The 16,211-nt window shown below is 38.2% G+C and overlaps 1 protein-coding gene across 1 annotated transcript in view; it reads right to left on the bottom strand.

The window, feature by feature from the left end:
- The window catches only part of LOC102867287 (FUN14 domain-containing protein 1-like), a 15,742-nt gene extending 4,788 nt beyond the window's left edge, over positions 1 to 10,954 (bottom strand). Inside the window, exons 1-4 of the mRNA XM_006902077.1 lie at positions 10,927 to 10,954; positions 10,212 to 10,368; positions 5,959 to 6,034; positions 327 to 455 (exon numbers count right to left, since the gene is read on the bottom strand). Coding sequence (XP_006902139.1) covers positions 327 to 455; positions 5,959 to 6,034; positions 10,212 to 10,368; positions 10,927 to 10,954 — 390 coding nt within the window. The remainder of the gene's footprint in view (positions 1 to 326; positions 456 to 5,958; positions 6,035 to 10,211; positions 10,369 to 10,926) is intronic.
- Positions 10,955 to 16,211: the final 5,257 nt, after the last annotated feature.

Here is a 16,211-nt window from a genome sequence, read left to right as displayed (position 1 = left end):
AGCATTTCATACCAAAGAAACAATGGATAGTTTTCATTTTTAACACACTGTATACACTGTAACATACACATTCATACAAAAATTCAGGAAGAATAATGTTACCTGTATTACCAAAAGGAGATCAAGATAGGGAGATGGGTAGGGGATTCTATGTACATCTTCAAAAGTTAATAACTAATTCAAATAGTGCTTTGACCCCAAGGGTACTTAACATTAGAGACTTAAGACCAAAACCACCCATCTATTTTCAGAAAGTTAATTCTCAGTCACATTAAGAAGTAACATCCATTTTTTAGAAAGGAGCCAAAAAATTTATATTATCTTACTTCTTCAATTATATTGGTGATCTCAGGTGCTGCTTTATTTGCTCGTTTCTTAATCTGTCTTTTTGCTTTGTTCACATCTTTTTCAACTCTCTTCCAGTCAACCTGTACATAGCCACTGTGGCTGGCAATCTAAAAAATGAAGTAATAAAAAATGGTAAATTCTAAACCAACTAATTTTCTGACTAATGAAGCTTGTAAGCTTTTGGGGAGGGGGCAGGCAATCACTAATCATTGATATTTTATTCAACAAATACCTACCCTGGGTCAAGTACTGCCGTAAATTCACAAGATACAGCCAACAAGAGATACCATTACAGAGTTTTAAGTTCATTACAGAAAACTGATATAACCATAAACAACTAATTATTTAAAATAATGAGCACTGTGCTAAGTATAGTATATGATGGGAAATTTTTCCAAAATAAATTGTATTAAAAGTTCAAGATAAGTTACAGTCTTCAATATTGGTTACATCTTTATATCAAGAAAATAAAAATACTCATCACTGAGCCAGTAGGCAACATTGTGACTGAGGGAGAAAAGATTGATGTCTATGATTTAATTTTACTTGGATCAACACCCATGGTACCAGCAGTTGAGACATCAAAAGTTATGCTGCATTGGTAAAATCTGCTGTCAAGGACCTCTCCAAAGTGCTAAAGAGCAAGGATGTCAGTTTAAAGACCAAGATGTATCTGATAATAAAACATGATCTTTTCAATTGCTTCCTAGGTCTCTGGAAGTTGGACAATGAATAAAGAAGTCGAGAGAGGAACTGATTCCTGTGAATTGTGGTGTTGGCAAGATGGTGAAACTTTGTCTCACTCTTAATTTGGCCATGTTTCCAGAAGGAATCAGTCTGGAGAGAAAGAACATGCTGGGAAATATAAATGAGTCAGCAAAAGAGGAAGACCCTCAATGAGATGAAATGACCGTGACTACCACAATGGACTTGAACATGATCATGAAGATGATACAGAATAGAGCAAGGTTCAGATCTGTTGTTCATAGGGTTGCTATGAACCATAGTCAACTTGACATAACCTAACAACAGTAATTCTATCATACCTTTAAAAACAGAGATTTAGCTAAAAAGATAATTATCCAAATAATGTAACTAATAAAATGAAAATTTGCAAATTCTCAGCTCAGGAAATTCAACCAAAGCAGCTGGTTCTAAGTGGTAACTATTATCTCATTAAAGAAATCTAACACCAAAAAAACCACCCTCATTTCTGTGGATGAAGGCAGAACCAACTCATAATTGATCCTTAAGCAGGTTTTCTGAGGCTGTAAATCACATGGTAGATTGTCCACCTCTATCCCGTGAAATAGCTGATGGGTGTCAACTGCCTGCCTTTGTGTTGGCAGTGCAGCTCCTTATTACTAAGCCACCAGAGCAAGATAGTTGTTCAAAATAAGAAATCACATGAGTAATACATAGTTAAGATATGTACCATTATATAAATCACTATCATACCACTTTAGCAGTTTGAATCTACCAGCAGTTCAGTGGAAGAAAGATTGACAATCTCCTCATATGAGATTTACAACCTTAGAAATCCAATGGAGGGTTACCTATTAATCAGTTCTGACTTGATGGTAATGAGTGAGAGAAAATCTAAGCTTTCTTTATAATATTTTTTATAATATTTTTTCAAATTTTATTATTTTGTGTGTGTGTACCATCAAATCAGATCTGACTGATACAGGAGGAGATTGCCCCTCCTTCTCCAGCAGAGCATCTGGTGGATTGAACCACGAACCTCTGGGATTGCAGTGCAGCTTCTTGCCACTAGGCCCTTACCCATACATAAAATAACAAAAACATCTTGTTTTATAGAAACAGAATGAATATGAATCTCGGGTTTTTGTTGCACTGCAAACAAAAAAAAGGTTTAAATCCACCAGCTGCTCCACAGGAGAAAGATGGGCAATCTCCTCCTGTGTGATTTACTGTCTCTGAAAATCCACTGGGGAGTCAGCTATCAGTTGGTTCCAACTTGACAGTACAGAACAACAACAACAAAACCCCATCCAACCTATCTTGTGAGTACAAAAAATTTCATGTACATGGATGACTTATATTTTAGTGAGGAAAAAAAATTATCTGTCACCAGTATCAGTAATCCCCAATTTAACTGTCATTAAGACTTAACATTTTAAATTAGTTTTTTTAAATGAAGCCTTGAGTTAATGTCATGAGTTACACAGATGATGAAATTAACAAAGTTCCAACTACATTACTCACCCATCTCTATTGTTGTTATGTGGACTATGATCCATAGCAACCCTATGAACAACGGATCTGAACCCTGCCCTGTCCTGTACCATCCTCCTCATCTCTGGCATATTTGAGCCCACTGTTACTATGTCAATCCATCTGATTGACTCTTCTTCTCTTTTACTGACCAATAACAATGTCTTTCTTTCTTCAAGGACTGGCCCCTCCTAATAACATACTCAAAGTATGTGAGACAAAGTTTCACCATCCTTGCCTACATAGAGCAGTCTGGCTGCTCTTTCTCCAGGACTTATTTATTTGTTCTTTTGGTAGACCATGAAGAAGTCATTTAATGGAACCATTTAGCCTCTCATGAATAGACACTATACACAATTCATAAAAACATTTCTACATACTCATTTAGCACTAAAATTAGCTAAGATCAAGCATTGGTATAATTAAAAGAACTCTGTATACAAATAGTTAAAATGTTAAAATCATTTTAAGGAAAATAAAAACTTTGATATGTTGAAAATGTTAATGCCTCTGGGTTCTTTCCACTCCTCAAGTAGTAATAGATACAGTGCCTAACCATTAAATTTTGTCTCTTCCAGAAGACTATGAATCTCTATATTCCTAGGGTTCAGAATAATGTTAAATAAACAAAGACTGAACAAAAATTAAATCTCCAAAGCTGTAATTAACTAACATAGCTCAAAGAACTATCAATGACAATGTGGCTAGGTTAGATTATATCAAAGAATTTAATCCCAATGGACTTCTACTAGGGAAAGAGTTGCACAGTCTTGTAAGCAAGAGATCCTGGATTTGGATCCCAGTAGGGCCTTGGTTTTTCTTATTTATGGAAAATCTCCTCCTTATCAAATTCAAACCAAAACCTCCAAACTCCAAACCCACTGCTTTCAAGTCCATTCTAATTTATAGCATGCTCTGGTCGCTTAATGGGTAAGGAGTTGCACTGCCAACCCAAATGCACACTGTTCAAGTCCACCAGCTGCTCTGTAGGAGAAAAGATAGCCAATCTCCTCTCCTGTAATTCACATCTTCTAAAAACCCACCGAAAGGTCAGCTATGAGACAGTGACAGCACATAACAACAGGGAGAGAACTGCTATGCGTTGTAGTTGACTCAACAGCACATAACAACAACAGGGAAAAAGTGATCTGACAGTGATCTACTGTACCTGACAAATTGTCTTGAAGAGTTCACTGTTATCTTCCATTGAAGGCAAATCTGGTTAAACTAAAAGATCAAACTCAAACTCATTGCTTCTGAGTCAGAACTGAACCACAGGTGATCCTCCAGTGGGTATTCCAACACTGTAAATTGCATGGGAGACTGCCCATCTTTTACAGAGCCACTGATGGATTCTAATCAACAGAGAGGTATCACATTTTGGGTCAGCAGCACAACTACCAAATTGAGCAACAAAGGGAACTTTGGTGGCCTAGTGGTAAGAATCTGTATGGCAATTCAGAAGGCTCACAGTTTGTACCAGTTGCTCCAGGACAGAAAGATGGGCAATCTCTTCCCATATAAATTATTGCCTCTGAAAACCAGCTGGCAGGTAAGCTATAGGTCAGTTCTGACTAAATGGTAAACAACAAGAGCACTCTAAGAGATGACTTATGACAACCAATCTGACTCTAGTGGAGTTTAACTACCTCCATGACCATAAATACCTCCTAAGAACTGACCATATAGGACCCAAGGCAGTCTTATCCACCAAGAGTGTATCTGAGTAATCACAGGAAACTAGACTGTGGTGTAACAAATATCTACTGGAAAAGCATTAAGGTTCTAATTATAGGCATAACTAGGAGATATTGAGCATTTGGTTCTAGATCACAAGAAAACAACAGTCATAATAAAGTCACATAAATTTGTTTCCCAATGTATACACAAGTTATGTTTACACTAAACATTAGTTTTGTGTTTAACAGCATTATGAAAGTTTGAAAAATTGCAAGAATTACCAAAATGTGACACTGAAACAAAGTGAACACATATTAATGGAAAACTGGTGTTGATACACTTACATGACACCAGACTGCCACAAACCTTCAATTTATTTTAAAAAATGCCCTGTGAAGCACAATAAAAACAAGGAATGTTGTTGTTATGTGCCGTTGAGTGGCCTGCAACGCATAGTTTCTGGTTATATTTGCAAGGCTATTTATGTTGTAGCCTAGAGCATTGAAGTTTGGTCTCATTTTGTCTCTATGATCATTATGGTTTGTGGTTTTACTCCTAGGTTTCTTCATCCCTCTTTAATTGACTTTCGAGTATGATGTGAGATGTGGATCCTGTTTCAGTTTTCTGCAGGCAGATGTACAGTTCTGTCAGCACCACTTGTTGAAGAGGCTGTCATTTCTCCATTTGGTAGATTTTGATTCTCTATCAAATACCAAATGACTCTAGGTAGATGGGTTGATTTTTGGGTTCTCGATTCTATTCCATTGGTCTATGTGTCTGCCATTGTTCCAATACCACGATAAGAACGGAACACCTAGGAAACTGACCTCATGAACTGTACAGAGTATGTGTGTGAGTGTGTGTGTGTAGGTGTAGAGAGAGAGAAAATGTGAGAGTAAGAACATTTTAAATGTATGTTTTTAAAAATAGTCAAGATGAGTGGATTACCTAGGTAAAAGGTTTATTTTGTTTCTTTTGTTAGGGAGATGCTTCAAGGGAAATTTAGTCAAGTAATAACAAAAAAAAATAAGGCAGCTAAGACACTTTTCCGTTTTCTTTTTAGGGAAATTTAGTCAAGTAATAACAAAGAAAATAAGGCAGCTAAGACACTTTTCCATTTTCTTTTTAGTGGCTAGAAGCCAGCTGCACTTATTTAAATTATTGTCTTTCATGGCAAGACGCAAATTTTTCAGAATCCATAGTAGGTTTTCCATAAACTGATGCTAAAAAGAAAAAAAATTTCAGCTTCCCTCACCAAACTCTTGTTATCCTACTGATTTTCCACCCTCTGCACCCCTGGCCCCATCTCCTTCCCATTTTAGACTTTTATCCACATCTTACTAGTTATCATTCTATTTTTACAATATTTGGTGAAAGGGTTGGGATGTGTGTGTAAAGGAATTAGCAGAGATCCAATGCAGATCTGAAAAGACAGGATAATAAAAGGCATAGATCAATGGGGATTAATTTTATAAAAAACTACATATTAGTGACTGAAACACAATGTGAATCTAGGAATGAGTGAAACACAATGTACATGAATGATACATAATGTATATGAATTTTGTATGCAAACCAATATAAAATAAAGGAAAAAATTCCAGTTTTTACTAAAATGGAATTGAAATGACTAAATTTGGCTTGGTTCCCAAAGGCTATCTATATAGGCAAGTAGCTATAGCTCTGACATACCTGAAGGAGAAGAAAGCCACCACCTACTGCAGTTGCTGCAAGTTTTCCAACTTTCTGGAACAAAAATCCAGCACACCTTTAGTGAGAGACATGACAAAGGATGAGAATGGTCAATGATGTACTAAGCCCTTTTCCCTTCTAGCTCTCATTGTGTTCCTGGGAAGATACTAGTATCATTTCTTTTGATCATGTCTTCTACCTGCTCAGAATGTTTTCTTTTAGTTAAGTGAAAAATGTACAATCCGAAATACTTGAGATTTGTTTCAAGATAAGGAAGAGGATGATTTAAAAGAAAGACTGGCCACTGACACCAGATAAATGGGTGCTCATTACATGCTTCCCTCTATTTTTTGTCTAAGCTGAAATTCACTATAATGAAAATAATTTTTTTTTCAGTCAAGAAACTATACATCTAGTCAACTCTACCTTACCCAAACTCTATTCCAACCCAACCAGTTTCCAAATGGGTCATCATTTTTTATGAAGCTAGCAATCTCTTTGCTTTTAGGGGTTTCTGAGTTGGTCTATGCTGAAATTTACCACAAAGAAAAAACATTTATTTTTAATACAGTCAAGATATTCCATATACTTAGGCAACCTCCACTCTATCCAAACTGCTCTAACCCAACTAGTTTCTATACACATCAATGCCTGTGATAAAGCTAGTAATCTCCCTGCTCCTAGGGATTTCTGCCTATGTCAGCCTACCTAAAGCTAAACCCTTTAAGGTTTAGCTAAGGTTCCAATTTTATAACTACTTCAACTCACTTTTCCCATGACTTCCTTAATTATACCTTTATATTAAATCTTTTTTGTTTCATCTATTCTGTAAGGATGTTAGTTCACATAATTCTTTAGAGATTTATTCTTTCCTTCAGTGAACTCACACATTCCCTTTAGTATTACAGACTGCTACCCAGTGATTATGGCAATGGGGTCAGATGTGGTGGAGATGGTTGGCTCAAGTTAGGACAAGGTTCAGAGCCATTATTCATAGGGTTACTATAAATTGTAGTCAACTTGACAGCACATAATAACCACCCGTGCAAAAGGAGTCCCAGGGTATAAGAGTTAAGTGTTCACCTGGTAACCTAAAGGGTGGTGATTCAAGCCAACCATTGGTTATGTAAGAGAAAAGACATGGTGGCATGCTTCTATTAAGAAAGACCTAGGAATTCTATGGAATAGTTCTACTTTAGCATAAAGCATCACTGTTGTTGTTGACTGCCGTCAAGTTGAGCACAACGACTCATAACAAGCCTATGAACAAAATACCTGAAGCCTTTCTATACCTATTGTTGTTTCTCAAAGTTCATAGAGTTTCCAGAGGCATGTTGTTTAGGAAGTAGATGCCACTAGGGGTTAGATATGACACAAGAGCACACAACACTACACAATTTTTCTGAATCCCACTTTTCTGGTGGCTTAGTGGTAAGGTATTGCACACTGCCAATGCAAAGGTATATGGTTCGAATCCACGAGCTGTTCTGCAGAAGAAAGATGGACAATCTCCACCTCTGTGAATGACTGCCTCTGAAAATCTATAGGAGGGTTAGCTATGGGTCAATTCCAACTTGACAGTATACAAGAACCCTTCCTAAATGGTCAATTCACATTTCCAATTACATTCTGGACTTCTCTAGCATCCAGAACCACACATTCAAAATGTCCCAAAGCAAGATCACCCTTCCAACCAAACCAACTGTTAATAAGGTCTCAACATGTAAGTGACAGGATCATAACTTAGGCCAACTTTCTCCCTTATGTTGCCTCAGACTTCATCCTCTCCTTCCTCCAACTAAATGTCAAGTGTTACATACTCTATTATTATTTTATCCTGTCTCCTTCTTGTTCTTAAGGCCATCATTACCTTCCCAGTGATCTGAGTATCTATCTATTAGCTTGTTTCTTGTTGTTGTTGTTGATTGCCTTTGAGTCGAGCACGACTCATAGTGACCCTATGAACAATAGTGACCGTATGAAGCCCCTCTACAATTATCGACATTTATCAAAGTTCATGAAGTTTCTGGAGGCATGTTATTTAGGAAGTGGATGCCACTCCTGCTTCCAAACCTGTCACAGTAAGCTTAATTCTAGACCACTCTAACTGGTCTTCCCAATTTCCAGTCTCTCCTAACAACCACATATCTTAATGTCAGTTTTATATTCTTTTTTTTATTTTACTATTTTGTGTGTGTGTGTACCATCAAATCAGATCTGACTGGCACGGGAGGAGATTGGCCCTCCTTCTCCAGCAGAGCATCTGGTGGATTTGAACCGCGTACCTCTGGGATTGCAGTGCAGCATCTAGGCCACTAGGCCACTAGGCCACCAGAGCTCCCTTCAGTTTTATATCTTTTTTTTTATTATCAGACTGACAGGTATTTTATTTTTCAACGATTTCTGAGAAATGACCACAGTTGTAGCACGCCCAGAAGAAAAGAAAATCACACTTAAAGAAAAATTGTTTTAAACAATCTCTGACAACTTCTTAAAATCCTAGAGTTGCTTGTTTTGAGCCTAACTTACAAAAAAGATAAAATAGGAACAGACAGCGTACTACATTGTGGAATTGGTGTCAGCTTGCTGGGCAGCTTCAGAGCAAGACCCCTGCGCCCAGCAGTTTTATATTTTTATTATACTCTAAAACCTATAGCTACCTACAACTAAATATCTATTTCATCTCTCATACATCTCCTGACTTTTCTGAATCATGAACTGATTCTATTAGTGCTTATTAACTTTCCTCTTTAATGTATGCTACTATATACTATTACATCAGTTGCACACCCTCAGAAAATTACAATAAAATTTACTACCTTGAAAATATAGTCACTGTAACAAATCATTATATTAGAGTCCTATAGCAGAGGTCCTGGGTTACCACATGGCTATGATTCAAACATACACATTACTGTGAAGAATATGTCCCTCAGTAAGGGGGTCAGCAACAAACACTCAGAAAAGGAAAAGAATGTGTCCACAAGCATGTGTCCACTTGGTATTACCCACTAAAATGAGTTCACCCTGTTCTGTCTCTAGGCTCTTCAAACAAGTTTCTGTCAATTATGAGGCCTACAAATAATCAATGATTTGTTAACCACTGTTTAATTACTTAAGTCTGTTTTTAAAAGACTTAGCTTCAGGTCCTGACTCCTTTTAACTAATTATCTGTGGCATCAACCTGTGAGGACCAGACACTAAATTAGGAGATAAAGATACAGCCAGTCTGTGGAGAACTGTTTGAATGATGAGAGCAACTCTTCTAATTGTGGGTTTTATATAGCAGCATTAGCAAACACACTTAACAAATACTGCACCTCTCCATTATAGAATAGTCACATGAAACGACATTAACAAAAAGGTACAGGGGAGTGTGTTCAAAGTGCATGTAAAACATCAATTAAAAAGTGTATATTAATTACAGACAAATATTTAAATTAAAACAAAGGAAGAGAATTATCATTTAGACTGTAAGGAAAAAAAATATTTTAAAGTATCCTAACTACAAAAATATTTGTAAGTATCCTAACTACAAAAATCGTCTACAGTTGCAAATATTTCTAACTCTTGTTATCTAGACAAACTTTTATTCCAAGAATAACTAAATTAGATACATTGTAGTAGGTATGCTATCATGTGGTCTTAATACCAGTTATATTTGGTAAGTTAATAACTGTTAGGTCAGTATCTATCTAGAGATACTTGAATGTATCTCTTATTATCAGAAATTAAGCAGTGAGCCCTTTAATTCCAACACAGAAGCACCACCTTACAGCTCTTTCAAAGCACTGGTGTCATCAAAACATATAAAAATGAACAGAATCCTCTGTATCACCCTCAATAATTTTTAACTGAGGGCTTTATCGGCTCTTTTCAATACTGACAACCTAGGAAATCAATCCTACCATGTGAATTTCTCACAAGTCTTTCCAGTTGTTGGCATTAGATAGCAAGTAATAATTATTTACTTATAATTAATTCTTAAATTTTTATTTACCACTTACCACTAAATCATATTCACTATACTTGCTGAACTTGTGAAAGGGAGAAATTATATATAAAGAATCACGGGAAAGGCGGACAGTGGCAAAGGATGAGGGAGGACTACCAAAATCAACACGAAATCAGAGTAGATGACACCAATCATTTATCTGAGAAAAGCCTCAAAGGCATGCTTTTGGGGATTAACTGTGTAAACTCGGCAGAAGTCAGGCTCCTAACGAATTTAAATAAAAAGATGTTCCTCTCACCAGCCAGTAACTCCACCCGTTACAATCTGAGTAGCTACTGAGTATTTTTCTACCATAGGTCCTGAACTGTGGCCAAACATTCGATTCCACCAATGGTGTCTTCTTGCATACTGAGTTAAATCCAATACTTCATAAGACTCGTCATCACTTTCATATTCTTCAAAACACAAAAAATAAAAATAACGTTAGTGTCAATCAAGAGTCATAAATGTTCCTTCTTGAGAGTTATGGGGTTTTATAACGTTACAAATCACTATTACTATTATATATTAGAAAAACAAGTCTAGGTGGAAAACTAGTGGTAAAAAGAACTAGAAATAATAACCCCATTTCCTTCCCAAAGGCCCAAGGATCCTGAGATCACTGAGTCAGCCAAACTAGAGGAACATGTCAGGGCCTGTGTAGAGTTCATTTTCACTGGTAGAAGTCGGGAGTCTTTCATTCAAGAAGCGGTGAGGAGATGGAGAGAAGAAATCACTTGAGTCACAGTTAAAAAAAACAAAAAAGATGATAACGAGGAGCCAGAGGTCTTTGTTGGGGGACCAGTACACCCGCACTCTGCCGAGAGAAGTCCATTTCGGACGAGGTAATCAAAGGGCCTGTCCCCCAAAAAATACACGGAGACTCTGGGGAAGGAGAAGGAAGGGCCACCCTAGAACAAGGTCAAGAGCTGTAGGCTGCGTCCCAAATAATACTTCAGGCCAAGGCCGCTCACCTTGGGTATGCATATTCCGGATCGCCATGACTCCGCCACAGGGCTATTGAGGGTGGACCCGCCCGGTCTCGTCTCTCTTAGGCTTTAAGTGGCGCTCTAGGCCAGGGCGGGACTCTATGATCTTTCTTAGCTCCTCCTGTTCTTTGCTCTAGGCTTACACTTTTTTCTAGGGCGGGGCCTTTTGCGCAAGCATAAGGTTCAAGGTTGGGCAAGGGGGCGGTCCGCCTCCAATCCTGGATAAGGCTGGTGGACATTTTCTTCCCTGACCCACCTCACCACCCATGTCGCCTTTCCCTCCCCCGCCCTATCCCACTCAACCCCCAGAATTTCCCTCTTTGGCGGCCTTACTGCTAGTGCAAAAAGAGTTGTGTTACCACTCAAATGTAGTGGTGGTGTTAGATGTTATGTACCTTGGAGTCAGAACCTAATCATAGTTGACCCTCCGGCGGGTTTTCACTAAGCCACCAGAGCTAGACAGTTCAAATCCACTCTGCTGGGAGAAAGATGAGCAAATTCCCCCATATGATTTACAATCTCTTAAAACCCACTGGAGTCAGCTATAAGTAGGTTCCAACTCCACACCAATGAGTTTGAGAGTTTGGTTTTAAAGTGCCTCAGAGTTGGGGAGATGAGAAAGGAAGGTCATGGGTGGTGTAGAGTGAAAGCCAGGTTGGCATTTTGAACACAATATCTAAATTAAAGTCCTTGAGAAAAATGGCTTTTATAATAATGAGCTAAGAAAAGCTGTTTCAAACCACACTCTTCTAAGGAGGCCAGAACTCTCTGAAGGATGGACATTTTTTTTCTTAAGCACTGCTGTGAAAAAATTGTTGTTAGGTGAGTACAACTCATAACGACCCTATGAACAGCAGAACTGAACCCTGTCCTATCCTGTACCATCTTCACACTTCCTGACACACTACAGCCCATTGCAGAAGTCACCATGTCAATCCACCTAGTTGAGGGTCTTTCTCTTCTTCGCTGACTCACCACTCTTTCAAGCATCATGTCCCTCTCCAAGGAATAGCCCCTCCTAGCAACATGCCCAAAACATATGAGGCAAACCCTCATCATCCTTGCCTCCAAAGAGCACTCTGGCTGCACCTTCTCCAAGATATATTTATTTGTTCTTTTAGCATTCCATGGGATGTTAAGTGCTCTTCTCCAACACCACAACTCAAAAGCATCAATTCTCTCATCCCTATGCATTGTTCAGCTCTCAGATGCTAGCAAGTGATCAGAAAGACCATGGCCTGAATCAGACACACCTTAGTCCTCAAACTGACATCATTACCCCTCAATGATTTGGAGAGGTCCCTAACTTCAGACTTTCCCAATGAAAAATATCTCCTGATTTCCTGACTGCTGGTACCAAGGGTGTTAATTGTGGATACAAAAGATGAAGTTGTTCACAGTTTAAATTTCTTCTACATCCACCATGATGTTGCCTATTGGTCCAGTGGTAAGAATCTTTGTTTTCTTGGCATTGAGATACAATCTAAATTGAAGGCTGTATTCCTTGATAATCTGCAACAAGTGCCTCAAGTCTGCCTCACTTTCAGCAAGCAAGGTTATGTCATCTGCATAATGCAGGTTATTGATGACTCTCCCTCCAATCCTGATGTCACATTCCTCTTCACAGAGTCCAACTTCTTAAATAATTTGCTCAGCATACAGATTAAATAGATACATAGATAGAATACAATCTTGATGCACTCCCTTAATTTTAAACCTTTCCGTGTTCCCCTGCTCTGTTCGCATAACAGCCTCCTGGTTCAGGTGTAGGTTTCACACGAGCACAATTAAGTACTCTAGGATTCCAATTCTTCTCAGAGTCAGCCACAACTTGTTATGATCCACACAATCAAAAATCTTTGTGTAGTCAATAAAACGCAAATAGACATTCTTCTGGTACTCTCTGTTTTCAGCCAGGATCCATCTGATATCTGCAATGATGTTCCTGGTGCCATGGCCTCTTCTAAATCCTGCCTGAACTTCTGGCATTTCTCTATCTATGTACTGTTCTAGCCATTGTTGAATGAGCTTCAGCAGTACTTTGCTTGCATGTGATATTAATGATATTGTTCAATAGTTTCCCCATTCAGTTGGATCACTTTTCTTGGGAATAGGAATAAATATGGACCTCTTCCAATCCGTTGGCCAGACAGTGTCCTCCAAATGTCCTGGCATAGACTGGTGAGCTCATCCAAGGCTGCATCTGTTAATTGAAATAAGTCAATTGGTATCACATCAATTCCTGGGGCCTTATTTTTTGTCAATGCCTGCAATGCAGCTTCAATTTCCTCTTCATTATCATTGGCTCCTGCTTATTCCTAAAATTTTTCAGTGTCACTCAGTTATTTTTTTGGTACAGTGAAATACAATGTTGTGAATGACAGGTTAATATCCATACACATACAAGGAAGTCCAGTGAATACTACTATCATTTAAATATGTGCAATAACAACTAGAGCCAAAGAGGAGGAAATAGATTTCTACCAACTTTTTTTTATTTCCATTAATTCATTGCTGCACTTCTCTCCCTGCCCAGCCCTTCCCCCGCCCCCCAAGTTCGCTCCTCTCTTTCAAAAGTAAAAGAAACACTCCTTCCCTGTTACACAATGCCCCCGCACCCCTCCCACCGCCCCAAGTACATTCCACTATGCAAACTTAATTGTGGACTCTTGTGATAACCATAATACCCTATCATACATCGCTTTTAAATTATTCACTCCCTCATCTGTTTCAGTGCAGTATACACAATTTATCTAGTTTTTCTCAGTCTTACCCCAACTCTGATATCAATCCCATTTTACAACAGTGGCACCATGCAATATTTGTCCTTTTGCGACTGAGATATTTCACTCAGCATAATGTCCTCCAGGCTCACCCATTTTGAATAATATTGCATGAGTTCCTTGTTTTTCAATGCAGCATAGTATTCCATTGTGTGAATATACCACAGCTTCTCTATCCATTCGTTGATGGGCACTTGGGTTGTTTCCAACTCCTTGCTATTGTGAACAGAGCCGCGATAAACATGGTGTGCATATATCTGCTTGGATGTCAGTTATGGTCTCTTTGGGATATATTCCCAGTAGTGGAATTGCTGGGTCAAATGGTATCTCTATTTGCAACTTTTTGAGAAAGCGCCATACTGCCTTTCACAGTGGTTGCGCCATTTTACACTCTCACCAACAGTGAATAAGGGTTCCAGTTTCTCCACAACCTCGCCAGCATTTGTTGCTTGCTGTTCTGTTAAATTTTGCTATTTTGACTGGGGTGAGATGATATCTCATAGTTGTTTTGATTTGCATCTCTCTTAGAGCTAGGGATTTTGAACATTTCTTCATGTGCTTGTTACCCATCTGAATGTCTTCTTTGGTCAAGTGTCTGTCCATATCCTGTGTCCATTTTTCTATTGGATTATTCACCTTTATCTTGTTGTGGTGTTCTACCAACTTTTGCAGTCAGAAATCAATCAAACATGAACTCAAGATGCATTAATAATTAATAATAATGGGTGACTGGAATACAAAAGTTGGGAACAGAGAAGATGTATCAGTAGTCAGAAAATGTGGATTTCATGACAGAAATGAGGTTCGAGATAGAATTATAGAATTCTGTACAATCAATTATTCATGGCAAATACCTTTTATAAGAAACATAAATGCAGACTACACACAGGGAATTCACCTGATGGTATACATAAGAATCAGATCTATTACATCTGTTGAAAGAATCGCTGGAGAAGCTCAATATCAGCTGTATAAACTAGGCCAGGTGCTGATTGTGAAACAGATCATCAACTACTCATATGCAAGTTCAAGCTCAAGCCAAAGAAGGTTCAAACAAATCCACAAGAACCAAACTTTGACCTTGAGTCTATCCCACTCGAATTTTAAAATGAACTCAGGAACCGGTTTGAGGCCTTAAACACCAATGAGCAAAGACCAGATGGGTTGTGGGAGGATATCAAGAATATTATCCATGAAGAATGTAAAAGGTCATTACAAAGACACAGGAGGAAGAAAAAGACCAAAGTGGATGTCAGACAAGACTCTGAATATTGCACTAGAGCACCAAGAAGCCAAAGCAAAGGGAAGAAATTAAGTAGCTGAACAGAAGATTTCAAAAGGTAAGTAAAAGTATTATAAATGAAATGTGTTATTATAATTAAATGTGCAAAAAGCTGGAGTCATAAAATCAAAAAGACCAAACTCACTCAGCATTTCTTAAGCTGAAGGAACTTCCGTTTTACTGTTTATTATTAGTACTAGTGATATTGTTCGATGATTTCAACACTCTGTCAGATTACTTTTTTTGAGAATAAATATGGATCTCTTCCAGTCAGTTGACCAGGTAGTTGTCCTTCTTGACACAACCTGGTGAGCACATCCAGGGCAGCCTCTGTTTGCTGAAATATATCAGTTGGTATGCCATCATTTCCTGGGGCCTTGCTTTTGCCAATTTCTTCATAGCAGCTTGAACATGCTCTTTCATCACCATTGCCTCTTAATCATATGTTGTTTCATGAAATTCTTCGGTGTCAGTCAATTCTTTTTGGTACAGTGACTCTGAATAATTGGTGGTCTATTCTACAGTCAGTACCTGGCCTGATTTTTACTGCAGATATTGAGTTTCTGCAGCAGACCATCAGGAGAAGTCCCTGTGTAAAGTCATCTTTTGTGTTTTTTAAACACAAGGTATCATATAATCAATAGATCATGGAATATACAAAATTCAATCATTCAATCAGCCTCATTTCTGTCACAAGTCCATAATTTCTAACTATTATTCCTTCTATTTAGTTACCAATATTTGCATTACAGCCCCCAATCACCATTAATGGATTTTTACTACATGTTTGGTCAATTTCAAACTGCAGAAGTTGATAGAATTCCTTCAATTCCTCATCTTTGGCTCTAGCTATTGATGCATAGATCTGAATAACAGTTGTATTAACCAATCTTACATGGGCATGTGTGGATAATATACTATTACTCACAGAATTGTACTTCAAGATGGATCTTGACCATTTTAATTATGGATGCAACATCATCATTCTTCTTCAATGTTTCATTCCCAGATGGTTGTTGTTGTTGTTGTTGTTATGTGCTGTCGAGTCGTTTGCGACTCATAGTGACCCTATGTACAACAGCCCTAAACCGTGCTCTATCCTGTACCAATCTCATTGCCTCTGACATACCCATCCCGAGTACCCCAGTCACTGAATCAATCCACCTCATAGAGGGTCTTCCCCTCCTGCGCTGTCCCTCCACTCT

This window comes from Elephantulus edwardii, unplaced genomic scaffold, assembly GCF_000299155.1.
Source record: "Elephantulus edwardii isolate Elephantulus edwardi_28Jun2011 unplaced genomic scaffold, EleEdw1.0 scaffold00365, whole genome shotgun sequence".
In the NCBI taxonomy this organism is placed as follows: Eukaryota; Metazoa; Chordata; class Mammalia; order Macroscelidea; family Macroscelididae; genus Elephantulus; species Elephantulus edwardii.
Note: the sequence above shows the minus strand (reverse complement) of the source record. Positions and strands in the feature narration are given on the sequence as shown.